At 49.8% G+C, this 14,562-nt stretch overlaps 1 protein-coding gene across 3 annotated transcripts in view; it reads right to left on the reverse strand.

The window, feature by feature from the left end:
* Positions 1–12,809, reverse strand: part of LOC114869390 (gamma-aminobutyric acid receptor subunit beta-2) — a 35,047-nt gene extending 22,238 nt beyond the window's left edge. For 2 of the 3 annotated variants that reach the window (XM_029173602.3, XM_029173601.3), the window contains exons 1-3: positions 12,425–12,651; positions 12,181–12,278; positions 11,502–11,569 (exon numbers count right to left, since the gene is read on the reverse strand). In XM_029173602.3, the coding sequence (XP_029029435.1) occupies positions 11,502–11,569; positions 12,181–12,278; positions 12,425–12,507 (249 nt within the window). In that variant the 5' untranslated portion in view covers positions 12,508–12,651. Of the gene's footprint in view, positions 1–11,501; positions 11,570–12,180; positions 12,279–12,424 lie in introns of all 3 variants that reach the window. The other variant, XM_029173605.3, reaches the window with a different exon arrangement.
* Between the last annotated feature and the right edge of the window lie 1,753 nt (positions 12,810–14,562).

The raw sequence follows: 14,562 nt of genomic DNA on the forward strand, positions 1-14,562 counted from the left end.
TTTGGGACAAAGATGCTCACAAGCTGAAACATGAAGCCTCCACCTATGACTGGCTCCAGGTATAAAAGAGATTAATGTAATCCAAAGTCGGACTGTGTTCCACTTTACTGTACGACAGGAAAAGTCATTTCATTTTGACATTGTTACAGCTGTTTACTTCACCTAAACAGAACCATGCGCGAAGGCTAATGGTGCTACTGGAACGTCTCCACAAACAGACATGACATAAACAAGACCTATGAGGTCTGTGTTAAGAGAAGTGAGAAAAGATGAAGGACCGATGCCGCATGAATTACAGGAAAGTGAGTCTGGATAGAAAATAGAGGCAGGCGTCTGTGGGGAGAAGAAAGATGGAGATTGGAACGACTCAGTAGCGAGCACCGCTTCTGTGTCTTTTTCCTCCCTCTCCCCCTGAAGCCAGATCTCCATCGGGGGGCGGCGGACGGGTGAGGTGAGTTTGCTGGGAGCGGTGGGGGTTTGGTGTGTGGGAGGGTTTTAGAGAGGGGTAAATGAAAGGCATCGCCAATCTCAGCGGAGCAGTGATGCAAATTGCTTTTATTCTCACAGCTTTTCACTTCCAGCCTCTGATTCCAGCGCCGCCGCTGACCTCCCTCTGCTTCGCGCTTTCATCCCCCTCTTCATCTCTCCCGTCGTGCCCCCTTTTCTCCGTCTTTCATGTTATTGTTTGTCTGTTTCATCTCTAATTTACCCACTTCCCCCCGCACAAATCGCCTTCCATCTACTTATCCCGGCAGCGTCCCCGCTCCCCTGCGCTCTCGCCTCGCGTCTCCGTCTCCATCTCGGAGGAACTGTTGCGCCTATTTGCACACATTGGGTGGAGAAAAAAAGGAAAGGATGTGGAAACACTGGAGGAGAGTGTGAATGGCTCAGATCATTACCACTAAACAGACACAGCGGAGGGAGCTGTCTGGAGACGGAGACAGGTGTTGAATCCGCCTCTGAGGTGTGAGATGGCTTCTGAGGGGCCTGTTCAAGCTTCGGATTTGAATATGTCTTCCTCACAGCTCGCTGACACACAACTGAGCCTATTTATTTCCACAAACCGCCTGTTTGGCACCTGGACAGGAAGCGAAGGTAACGAATACCTGTCCGGGCTGCTGCGTGTTTGTTGCTTTTTGAGGGAGAGCGAGATGCGCTGCTTTAAATGACTTCTATAGAGCAGTGACCTTGACGAGCGGCGCTGAATCCTAAAACAGCCTCTGATTCCCCGTAACTGTGCCAGGATGCTGCTCCTGGTGAAAATCCTTCATGGGGGAGGAAAAGCCATCCCTCCCCCCTCCACCCGTGTGTCCACACTCCACTCCATCATCCACAACCTCCCGTTCCTTCAGTGGCTTCCACCTCCTGCACGGCCGCAGCATTTCCAAAGAGGCCTAATAATAAAGCTAGCGATCCCCACAGAGCTGAGTGACATATATTCCCCGGTCTCTGGGGATCTGTTTATAGAGTCCTTAGCATCGCGCTCCGTATCTGGAGCAGCGTGTGCGCAGTGTGCAGTGAATCTGCAGCAGGAGGCTCCACAGAAGCTGCCGCTGGGCGTCAACAGCAGGGCGTTGCTGCACAACGAAGGCTCCAGCTCATTCAAACACAACCAGCCATTACAAGGAGACGGCTGCTAGCATGTGTGAAGACAACGCGCTAGTGAGCGTTTGCCTGTGGTTCAGCTCCCGACATTGAGGGTTTCACTGCTAAACTCCTAGACTCAGACTTTTTTTCTTTCCCTCTTGTGGAAAATAGATGATGGAGCACAATAAAGCCCCAACTTATGCTTGTTTGCTTGTACTCGCTCACTTTCCATCTCAGAGCTCCTCTCTCTCTCTCTCTCTCTCTGTCTGTCTGTCTCTCTGTATATCCCCGTTTCCTTCTCTACTCATTCAACATTGACTCTGGCCTGGACAAAGCTTTCATGGGAGCTTTCTGCTGAAGGTGAATCAAATTTAGGACCAACTCCCCCCTCTTTTATTTTTTAACTCAATGCTGACCCCAAAGTAGAAGTTCACAGCTTTGCCAGTTGGCAGCCGTGCAGCTTAACTGACTACATACAATTTATTAGAGTCGATTGGAGCATCTGTGGGCTCTTTGTTCCCTTGGAGAGGAGTAAAGTGGAGTGGCAATTCGGAGACGGTCGGGGGAGCGGGGGGAGGACGACAGGGAAGGGTAGGGAGGACGCAGATTATTAGGGTCCTTTTGAATCCCACTGGAAGACGAGGGAAAAGCTGATGGAGGTTTCAATCTCAGCTGTCATTCACACGAGATGGAAGGTTAGCCGGCCAAATACACAACAGAATGAAATGAAACGGCTGCGTGCACGTCATTTGTCCCACTTAGTGCCAGTGGAAGACACACACACACACACACACACACACACACACACACACACACACACACACACACACACACACACACACACACACACACACACCGTACAGTTGATGCTGTGGCTTTATTGTTTCTTAGCTGCTAACGTGCTAGATGTGCTACTGTATCTTTAGACTATCGCACACGCCGATGGTCTGATCCGCTGCAGGAGCCGTGTGCCTCATGCATAATTGAGCTTGGGGAACTGGAAAGAGGCTCATTGCTAGTCAGAGTATAGAACACAGCGCATCTACACATCGCCATAGACAACATAATGTAATATACGGTGTAGACGCCTGCGGATCGATGTCTGAGTGAGCACAGAAAACAATCAACATGTATCTGAACCAGCGATCGGGTTCACGCCTCGGTGTCTGTTCCTTTTTGCTTTTGGAGGTTGTTTTGTGCGTGTGGCCAGATTTGAAGGCGTGAACACACACTCTCCTTGTGCAAGGACACCCTCGAGGAAGCAATATAGCCTCACTGTAGGACTGACCTACAGGAGATGCAGGGGCTTTAGAAAGGTGTGTGTGTGTGTGTGTGTGTGTGTGTGTGTGTGTGTGTGTGTGTGTGTGTGTGTGTGTGTGTGTGTGTGTGTGTCCTCATGTCGTGGCCACGTGACCACATACTGTAAAAAGGCAAAATCAGGGGTTCCTCATCAGACGGACCTTTAAACGCTCGTCTGGTCCGGGTTCGATGTGAAACAGCTATTTTTGCTTTCATCCCATCTCAACGGGTTCGTCTTCTGCAGCTGAGTCAGATGTGACATTCACAAAGCGTTTCAAATGAAATTAATTTCCCTTCCAGTTGTCTCATGCAGCGGTTTCCCGGTAACTGAGCTGCGTGCGTGCACAGGCCGTGTTTATTTTCATACAACCTGTGCTTTTATTTGTTTGATGACAGCGATATTTTTAGATGTTTGCCCTATTTTCACCACGATGCCTCTCCCATCGTATTTTACCTTAAAACTTAATATATTTAATAGCCTGATGAATGTGGATTCTTACATGCGACAGCGAGCAATAATAACTTGATTTGAGCATTAAGGAGCTTTAATGCACGGGGCTCTGCAGCTCACACAAACATGCACAAACATTGTGCTCAGCTTTAATCCTCAGTGTTATTTGTTTTTCCAGGGACTTGTTCCCCTCTCACTATAACTGAGAAACCATCACGATTATAGACTTGTGTCTAATTTTAACTGATATTGACAAACAAAGTGATACAGTATGTCCATAATATTTTAAATGTTGACAATACAATCAATAACACACAAATGAGCAGCGAGTGTGAGACGTTAATGCTTCAAAACATTACTTGATCTTTTTTTAAACAGTTAAAAGTTTCAGTCATTTACTGAGAAGCTCTGTTCCTGATATTCAGCAATAAATCACTGCAATTGTTGTTCAGCTTCTTGGGATCTCAGCAGAGAACAAAGGCATCTCAGACCAACCTGAAGCAGAAAACCCTCCTCTTGCTAATGTGCTGTCCCACGAAATCTACCGGAGGTCGTTAAACCGACGACAAACACGAAGAAGAGCGTTTTCCCTGTCAACTCCATCTCATCAGCCCTCTGTCAGGTTCAGCCACTGGTAAAAGTTGTTGTTCGGCCATTATCTTTATTGGCTGTATGTAAAGCTGTCCTGAGCCTCCAGCGGTGGCCCACACACCAATTATCAGGCTATGATGACAAGAAGCATCAGCAGAACCATCCGAGGAAATCTGCTCTGCTCTAAAATCCTCACCTGTGTGGATTTTCCTAATACGCTTGGCTTATAAATAAATAATGAAACGGGAGTATAAAAAAATGTGCATATCGTTTTCACACTTAATACATGAATGAGTGCCTCGCTGCCACGAAGCCTCCAAATCTCTGCCGACTTATGCAGCAGCTGCCGGGGCAAATCTGGGAGGCGTTATTGATTTAGAGGTGAAGAAACACATCCCCTCAGGAAACACAGGCGTCAGTGGAAAGGAACCATTCCTTTTCATATTGGTACAAAAGTAAACACAAAAAGTGTCTCAGTCGATTTGTAAAACTCAGAACATTAATGGTTTTGGCCTTAATTGACTCGTTCTGGTGGGTTTTCATTCAGTGATAATTGCAGACACTCTGAGTCTTAAAAGGGAAATTATGAGTTCATTTAATCTAAAATGAAGCCGACTGTCAGTTGAAAACTGATGAACTCTGAGCCACAGGTCGACTCTGCACATCCTCACACGGCCGAAAGAAGCGAAACTGTCTCCACAGTTATAGACACAAGTTGTTTTCCCACCACTGACACACACATCTACAACGGTGGTGATTTACTTTCACGAGTTGTTGTTTTTCCTGGCCGCTTCCCTTTGTCCCAGTTATAGTATGTTACATAACTTGTTACACACAAAGAAAGCATGAAGTCTTATCAGGTCTTATGCAATGAGGTACATCATGAAACAAGTGCTCCTTCCTTCTGAGTGTGTTTTTCTTCTCACACCATTAGGCTGACGTTCGGGCCAGAAAAACACACTCAGAACCTGCGTTTGCTGACAACAAACAGCGGGCGAAGGCTAAAGAAGAGCACCAACACACACACAGGCCTCACCTCTGCTGCAGGTGGATGAGCTGAAATGGAGTAATCACACTCTAGTCACACTTTATGGGACCCCACGCTGAGTGTGTCAGTCTGAACATGTTACCTTGATTAACAGTCTAAGAATAGGCTGCACACGACGCTGAGCCGCCACAGGGCGGAGTGCTGGTCTCAACTCTTCTTCTGCTGCATGTGTGGGCGAAGGTCAAGACCTGCAGGTTCAGCTTTGTTTTCACACCAGCAGCTGAAGCATTGCTCTGAACACCCAAACAAACAGAGCGCTGAACTGAGTCGGACGCCCGATTAACCCACTTCAATTTGTAACTCTGCCTAATCCCCCCTGCGGCAGGTCTCCAGCCCTGTGTTATTACCCACCAGACGGGGAGCGCACGAGGAGAGAGAGAGAGGCCGCGGGCGAGCGAATGCGGGAGAAGCCTGACATAATACAGGTGTGCAAATTATTGCCCCGCGATGAACAAGTGGCGCCGCTGTCACTTCCCCCGCGCCGCAAAACAAGATGCGCTTTAACAGTCGGACCTGCAGCTACAGGAAACGGGCCGAGCACCAGCCCATCATTCACTGTCACAGGTTCAGATTCAAAGGGAGAAGTGGTCGGCTGGTTTGACCTGGGGGATTGATTACACGCCTCCTCCCCGCAACGTTCAGCGCCGTGTTACTAATGGTATAATAGCAATGTCTGTGGCAGCAATAACGACCCGAGCAGCGCCTTGAGTGAGTGCGTGAGATGCGTGACTCCATTTTGGAAATGATAAGGAGAATTAAAGAAGATTTGATTTGAAAACCTGCAGAAATCATTACAGTGTGAAGCCTGAGTCACCAGTTGCTGTCAAGTCTGTGCATGCTCAACAGGCCTGTGGTCGACCTGTCACTGCAGCAGTAGCTTCAGCAGCAGCAGCTTCAGCAGCAGCAGCAGCTTCAGCAGCAGCAGCTTCAGCTTCAGCTTCAGCAGCAGCTTCAGCAGCAGCTTCAGCTTCAGCAGCTTCAGCAGCAGCAGCAGCTTCAGCAGCAGCTTCAGCAGCAGCTTCAGCAGCAGCAGCTTCAGCAGCAGCGTCAGCTTCGGAAGCTTCAGCAGCAGCTTCAGCAGCAGCAGCTTCAGCTTCAGCAGCAGCTTCAGCAGCAGCTTCAGCAGCAGCTTCAGCAGCAGCAGCAGCTTCAGCAGCAGCAGCTTCAGCTTCAGCAGCAGCTTCAGCAGCAGCTTCAGCAGCAGCAGCAGCTTCAGCAGCAGCTTCAGCAGCAGCTTCAGCAGCAGCTTCAGCAGCAGCTTCAGCAGCAGCAGCAGCTTCAGCAGCAGCTTCAGCAGCAGCTTCAGCAGCAGCTTCAGCAGCAGCAGCAGCTTCAGCAGCAGCTTCAGCAGCAGCTTCAGCAGCAGCTTCAGCAGCAGCAGCAGCAGCTTCAGCAGCAGCTTCAGCAGCAGCTTCAGCAGCAGCAGCAGCTTCAGCAGCAGCTTCAGCAGCAGCTTCAGCAGCAGCTTCAGCAGCAGCACCTCTCGCTCCTCTGCCGTCCGTCCCTCATTCTTCTAAACAGAATAATTCAGCTGTGTTTCTTTCCACCTGCCCAGGACCTGCTGCGCCCGTTGTTCCAGCCTTCAGCCGTCCCTCTGTCTGCACCTGCCTTCCAGCCATCTGCCTGCGCTTTGATCCGCTGCCGCCTGTCGCATGCAGCATTTTGCGCGTGTTTGCACAGCCTCACGTTGTTTTCATTTGACAGTAAATACCTGCACTTTAAACAAATCCACATCTCTGCTCCACAGGCCCTTCCTTCCTCACCAGCACCATTATGTGTCTGACTTGAGGGCAGGGCTTGATTCACATGTCACCCTCCCTCCCACCGACACCTTTTGCTGCACAGGCTTGCAGCATTTTCTATATTTGTGTGTCGTGTGTGCAGCTCTTTTTGCAGAATCTGTTGACAACCAGAACAGTATTGTAGAGCGAATCACCTGTAGCCTGTAGATGCTAATAGTAAGTAAACTCTGAGGTCTGATCTTTGTTTGTCTGAGCTCCAGGTCAGACACTTAAACACTTGCATCTGAAAAAGACACAGTGGTGAACTGCTCCAAAGTGGGATTAGAGATGACGAGTGGGCGGGAGAAAACGGGCTGCTCACCGCTGGACTAATAACATGTTTACGCCAGCGATATGTGCCGTACTGTAGGTGTGATTTGTATATTTAAGGCTTGAATACATTGAATGATCCGACGGCTGACTCCTCCTGCTCTGGCTCCGTCTCGCTGCTCCCACAGGAGCTGCTTCTGGTGAAAAGCCCGATAAAACCCTCGGATATCGCCTGCAAAACAGGCGCAGTTAGCAACCGCTAGCGCAGCGAGCCCTCACCCGCGGTTGATGGATATCGCACCCGGGCCCAGAAACGGACCCGTCTCGCCGCAGGTGTGTAATTCAATGTCCACTTGGTTCTGTTGCCCACAAGTGTCCAGAACATCCAATCAGATTCTGTTATAGGTGTAAAGATTTTGTCGGCTCATGGAGAAGTTATCAGGATTCACGCTTCTGCCGGGTGGATATTAATTCAGCATCTGCACGGTACATTTAGATGAGTGCTCGCAATCAGTCTCCTCCTCTGAGATACTGAGATTGTTCTTGTGCAGCTTTAATTAAGTCCTTTCTACTGTTTGACTTTCTAGTGACAGCAGAGTCGGAACATTATGTGAAGCTAATGCTGCTAATTGGAGGAACGTGGTTTATTCCTATGACAACCCTGCTCCTATTGTCGGTTACTTCTTCATGTTAAACCCCCTTTAAGGACATTTTGGAGGCATTTCATGGCTGATGTATAATCAATACTCAGCAGCAGAGGATGGTTCTAGATTATATTTGCTTTAGCTCCTTCTGTCAAACAGCTGTTTTCCTGGATGCTGCGTTAGCATAGAGGTTTATAAAGCAGCACGATGGGTGTGAATATGAGCGACATGAAGGAGGTGAACATCCAAAGTGTCTGAACCTTCAGATGGAGCCATTGTTTGATGTCTTTTCAGGCCGGTGAACTAGACTACTGTCCTGCATCACCACCTGCTTCCTCTTCAATTTGCAAAAAACGGCACTTTTCAGAATAGAAATAAAAGTGTCTTTATAATTTCACACATTTAATTGAATTTAGCACATTTCTTTTTTTCCGTTTTTACCCCCACACACGCAGTTGGAAGGTGTTTGGTTCTGTTCACGCGCTTCTACACTTTCTGTGCAACCGAACATGGAAGATAATTGATTGCAAAGAGAGACGACGGCGATTAACAGGGGAAAGCGGGTATGCGACAATAGAGTCATTTAAAGGATAAAATGCATTATATTTAAAGATGAACTCTGTCATCCATCTATTGATGCGTGTATTTAACATCACCCAGCATTTAACGCACTGTATGAAAACCTATTCGGATCATTTTGCCTCACTGAAGTCAACTTATGCGCTGATCTAAACCACTCATCAAATTACAGTTCTGCCCACATCAGCAGCAGAACATCGGAGGCGGCTTGAGTACAGATGTAGACCTAATATCATTTTAAAGCTCTCAGCTCCGGATGAGATATTATGCAGCACTGCAGAAGTGCTTCCACAATCCGTCTTCCCTTTTATTATCACATGGCAAGAAATAATCTCTTACCTTTCAGCCAACATCCATTAAGATGTATCACAACTCTATAATATACAGTACAGGACGGGCCCGGAGTCAGAGCAGCCCGGACACGTTTACAGCTCACATCACATTGAGAGTTTCTTGCGCTGAGCGGTGGAAATAACCCGGTACTAAATGTGGGGGGCTCTGAGTTTCACAGTCCCTCTCCGACAATCAATAAGATCCTCTTGACCTTTATGTGCATCAATAATGGTATTTCTGCCTTTTGGAGGAGGATAAAAACTTTAGCTCATCCTCAGACGGGAGTTTCTCTTCCCCTGTGAAAACTGTTGGCTTAGGATTCGAGTGTTCAGGAGCTCAACTAAGAGCAAATATTGGGAATTAGAAAGTAGAGCTGCTGGAAGAACAAAAAGGAAGGAACGCAACCAGCGCCTCGGGTGTGTGACGGCCTATTACCCCCCCCCCCCCCCCCCCCCCCCCCCCCCCCCCCCCCCCCCCCCCCCCCCCCTCCACCGGTGCAGGAGCGGCCGGACCACCAGCTCGGGGGGGAAAATCCAACACGTGGCTGGTTCGTGTCTGTCTGATCTGACTCATGCACAATGACCCCACAGCAGCATTAGGTGCGTGACCTTCTCGCCAACACCAGCTCCACATGCTAACTTGTTAACATCACGCCTCTGTCTTCCATCTATCCGTGTCTCTCCCTGTCACAACTCCCAGAATCTAACGCAATCGTATCAAATCCTGTTTCACCCTTGGAGGCTTTCGGACAAGTGACCTTTAATGGGAATGTAATGCACACCAGCCTTCATAATAAAAAACATCTGTTGGTACAGTTTAAACCTCAGTTTAATCCTCTTGTCTTTAAGGTGGAGTCCCTGCATCACGCCTGAGTCAAAGCTGTGCTTTTGGACATCGGAGTCTTGACAGATTCCAGACCCTGTGTCCTCTGGGAACCTCACGCTTCAAGGCTGGAATCCTCAGTTCGGTGACTCATCTGCGTGAGCTGGAAGCTCCAAACCTATCCGCCCTGTGACACTGGCGACAACGTGCTAAAACAGATGCTAAAAGACGAGCCTCTTTGCAGTTTCCTGTTTGACTGGGCCCCTATGGAAGAGTCAAACATACATGTCAGCAGGCGCTCGTGTCTGCCTTTAATGGAAGGCCTTTAACCAAGAGCAGCGATGAAAGGGAAATATTAATACAGGCTAAAACACAGATGTCCCACTTGGCTGAAATGGCTAATGGGACATCGCTGGATTCATTCCTCAGTGACATCTCTCCATTATCTCAGCCCTGTGCCCTATCTGAAAACAAGCACCCAGGCTGTTTCCATCCAAAAGCCAAAATGAGCGGCAGACGCGGGCAGATGGGGAGAGGAAATGGAAGAAAGAAAGGTGCTTCTGCGCCAGCTGCTCTCCTGAAAAGTGCTTACATTTTCGGGAAAAGGAGCAGATCAAAGATGCCGAAACCATTAGGCACACATGTGGCCCCGCTCCTTTCACAGAACTCCAATGGGTCAGTTGTTAATGACTCCCCTTTTATGTGGGAGCGCGTTTAGTGGGCCAGACCCCACAAAGGAGCGCCATGATCAAAGACGCGCGTTGCACTGGCTTTGTGTGTCTGATTGAAAAGTTTCCCTTCATGTGTTTATGTAGCAGAATATGAAGCAACTCTGATGTACTTCTGGGTCACATTTGCTACTTTTGTAAATGCAATTTGTAGAACAGAGAAGATGCCACTGAAAGCCTGAATGCAAATCATTTAGTTCAACTTATTTTCTTTTCTGTTGCCAATAAAAAAAAGTCGTCAGAGAGACGCCTTGTGTCAATAGGATGAAACAGCTTCTATAGATCAGGTGAATGAAGGCTCTTATTTAACACTTATCATTGATTCCTGGAAACACACACGTGCTGAACAGGCAGACGCTCCCTCTCTGCATCGCACGCACATTACGTCATAGCGTGGAAACGTGCAGGGAGAACGCACCTTTAATTAAGAACCCAGAGCCCCCGAGGAGGGTCTGAGCCGCGGGGGGGGGGGGGGGGGGGGGCGTTCGAGGGCGTCCGCGCTCCTGCAAACACGCGCAGACGAACATGGCGCCGCGTGGATTCGCATCTCGTCAACAAATTCCACAAAGACAACAGCGACAGCAGCAGCCTCTGGGCGCCGCTGCCCGGAATATTCCGGCGTGTAATCGTTCCCTGACATCACCACGTGACTCGCGGGCAGCGAGCAGCGGCGGCAGCGCGACACGTGCGCGCAAAGTGCAAAGAAGATGCTCATTTGAACATGCCAACTCCCGAATGGAGCGCTCGCCCACACGCAGACGCGACAATGGCACAAAGAAACACGGCACAATTGCGGTGGTGCTGTAAAAATGCCACGCGTGTCGCTGTCTACGTCACGTTGGCTTCATCTGACAACTATTGTGCGTTTTCAGACGCTCCGTCCGTGCAGCTTGTGCCCTGTTGCGTAAACGGAGGTGTAGTTTTAACATGTCTTCACTAGGAGGTGCCCTTGTATGAAGCAAAACTGCTTCTCATTCTCAAAGCTCTAAGTTCTTCCACTGCCCCTGTTCGTGCACTCACGAGTCAGATGTTCCCGTCTGTGCTGCAAAGGTTCATATTAGACATAAATGGAAAAAAAAACTTCGTGCTCTGAAGCGGCGAAATGTTAAGACACAGATTCGTGGCTGTTTAGAAATCGACCCGTCAATTCCTGATCCCCAGAGATGCTTCGGTTTGTGTCTGTGACGACGTTCAGTCAATGCACTTGTGATCTCAAGCCCGAACGTGGACGTGAGTGATCAACAGGCGCGTTAAGGGGGGGGGGGGTTCCCCGGTGGTTTGGGAGGGCGGGTCCCCGTCGGGCTCCGCGTCAGATCATTAGCAGGAGGCACGCAGTCACCACAGGCACGGGAATAACGGCCTACTCACCATGTTGACTTCTGACACCATGTCTATGCTGGCTATGTCTATGTTCATGCCCACTCCAACCGGAGGACCTGGGACACAGCACACAACACAAGCATCACAAACCAGGTGCAGCGCGTGTGATTCATTCACATATTTACTAGAAGCACTTAGTCATGTGTGCGTGATGGGAACACAGATTAACACTTGGGAATTTAGCTGTTGTCAGCCGGATAATAGTTTGCAGTGTTCAATCGGGCGGGATTACACGCGCTGAGCTGTGCTGAAAGTGCTGGTAATTCCCCCAAAAGTTGTTGACGTTGAATAACGCAGCCCTTAACGTGTTTCCGCCGCAGTGAACGCCTGGGCTCGGACATGGATGGAAACTGGAACGTGCGTAAAATTCCCCCAGACGTGGAGTGGAGTTTGTGTGGAGGGTTTTTAACGCGATCGGCCGATCTGCCCCGTCTCCCCGTCCGTTTTCACCCCTGGACGGCGCCGCACATCTGCCCCCCCCCCCCCCCCCGCCCCGCCCCACGATCGCGCGGCTGGAGTTGTTTTGACATGTGTGGCACCTGCGGACGCCGAATATAAATGTGTCCCCACTTCCCGAAACGGTCGCGTGGAATCAAACGCTGCGCTATTACACGGGCTGACAAGGTCCAAACTGTAACGGAGTCGACTGTGATGCGAGTTCATTTACCTCCGAAATCCGGCCTCAATCGTATATCATAACCCTTCAGCAGTCTATCAACCGTCTCTTTAACCAAAGACATATTGCTAGGGTCACTGACACCGGCACTGCGGGAGAAAGAGACAGAGAAAAGGCAGCACGTTGAAATGCGAAGCATACGTTGACCACAAAGTGTCCGAGCGCGTTCCCTGCCGATCTTAACACTGTCACACTTAGTAAAAACGACTGGAGCATCCCCGACCCGTCCACTTACCTTTGGGCGCACAGCGCGGCCACGACGAGCGGGAACAGCCAAACCCGAAAACACGTCATTCTTCGTATTCTGAACACTGCCATACTTATCTAGTGCCTTTTTTCTTTTAGTGAAGACAGACGATGCCCAACTTATTCTTGCCAGTGCAGTAATTCCAATGCCGGGCGCATGCGTATTTCCGACCACAACATCAAGAAGCAGCGCTGCTGCCGCCGCTGCTGCTGATGGTAGTGGCAGAGGTAGTACCCAGTCGGGGGAGAAATTTAAAGGAGACTGCAAGTGCCACAGGGGCACGCGGGGGTCTCCCTCGCTCCTCCACCAGCGTGTCTGCACGAGACGCGGGGACTGTGACGGGGAAGTCGGCGCTTCGGGTCCAGGGGGGGGAATTAGAAAATATGGGTGGGGATGTGTCTGTCCGTCGGATCAGTCAGACAGTCGCCCAGCGGTCCGTGGGCACGGCTCGTCACCCCGCTGCTCCCGCAGACCTGCTACACGACTGAGGTGAAGTCCGAACTCGACATGTACTTTAAATAGATGAATGACGTTCTCCGGCTTCAGCGGAGCAGAAAGCGGAAAGAACGACCTCGCCTCACTTCCATGAACTGATCACTGGTGATTCACTGGTGAGACAATCTGAGAATATACAGTAGTGTAATTGAACCGTATCACACGCGCGTGAGGCCAAAATCAACAAGAGCGAATCACGTGAGGAACCCGCGTCAGTTAATCGGTGTCTGACTCTGTCCATGGTGCTGAATGCAGTGACTTCACTGACCTCCACTTGCTATCGTACTTATTTTATTTTATTTTATTGACCCCCCGAAACAGGAGGGGGGCGTGCCTGAAACGCACCCCTGCTTCAACAGTTGCTTACGCATCGATCTCCACGCACCGCGGCCTCTGACGGAGACTGGAAGCGTGGCTCTCCGCTCCGCGAGGCAGGGGCTGGAAGCGGCCGCAGAGCGGTACGCGAGCCCACACGCGGCACATCTCCCTCTGCCGCGCGCGCCCGTGCCTCCACGCACCGCTGAACAGGACGTGCGCCCCTGTGTGAAGCCGGACGGGAGTCGTCATGGATGTGGTGGGATCAGAGGCGGATGCTGGAGCGACGCACCCCGTGTGGGAGTCGTGCAGCAGCGGAGGAAGGAGCCAGAAGTGACTCCACCAGAAAGACACACCAGAAAAACCCTCTAAATACGAATCTACTCAAATTCTGTCAAGATTAAAAATTCAATCAGAAGTCTAATTACGCAGCTCATTTGACCTGACAGGGGCGCTGTGTTTAAGAGACAGCGTTGGATGGGAGGCGTTTATCGGTAAATATAGTCAGAAATGCGTAATAATAAACCTGGTATTTCCAGCCCCATTGCACAATTTGATAATACATCTGCAGGGGGTTGGTGTGTGTGTTTGAGAGACAGAGATGAATGTGGCAGCTGCACATGTTGACTCTGAATTTGGTTTATTGGAAAGCGAAGGTGCCAGAAACAATTACGGCTGCGGAACCAGATGCAGAGTTCAGCATCGCGTTGCTGGGAGGTGATTTGTATTAAGCAATTAGAAGTAATACGGAATGAAGTTAGTGTGTTCCTGTATGTTGTAACTGGTCTCTCTGCACTGGTGATCTGTCCCTGCTCTCAGCCAATGGCAGCTGGGATTGGAACCGGCATCCTCCACAGCCCCCAGGAGGACACGTTCCTATACCGTACAATGAATGGATAGAACCTGGACGTAGGGTATTCATTCAAACAGCCTATTGCAATGTAACTTAATGAAGCATCATCCACTCAGGCAGTGGAGAGTTGTCTCTATTATCTCTCTTTTTCATATGAAAACATATTTTATATTATATTTAGCTTCTACTGCATCTTTACGTTATTACAAATAAAGTTCATGTGACTCAAAATGTTGTGAAGTCTGACTCATCTGACCCGAACATTGTCAGCTTGCGTTCAGGGCTCTGCTTCTTTGGTGGACGGGTTGATGGTGAGAACTGGACCCGGTTCCGTGACTGGTACCTGCCTGGCGTCTGGACGCGCTGAGCTCCGGCCCGTTCCTGAGCCAGTGGCCGCGTCTGCTCTGGGGCACGGAGCTGCGTCAGCTTCACACATAACAATCATGACATTTGCTACGTCTTT

This window comes from Betta splendens, chromosome 14 (assembly GCF_900634795.4).
Source record: "Betta splendens chromosome 14, fBetSpl5.4, whole genome shotgun sequence".
In the NCBI taxonomy this organism is placed as follows: Eukaryota; Metazoa; Chordata; class Actinopteri; order Anabantiformes; family Osphronemidae; genus Betta; species Betta splendens.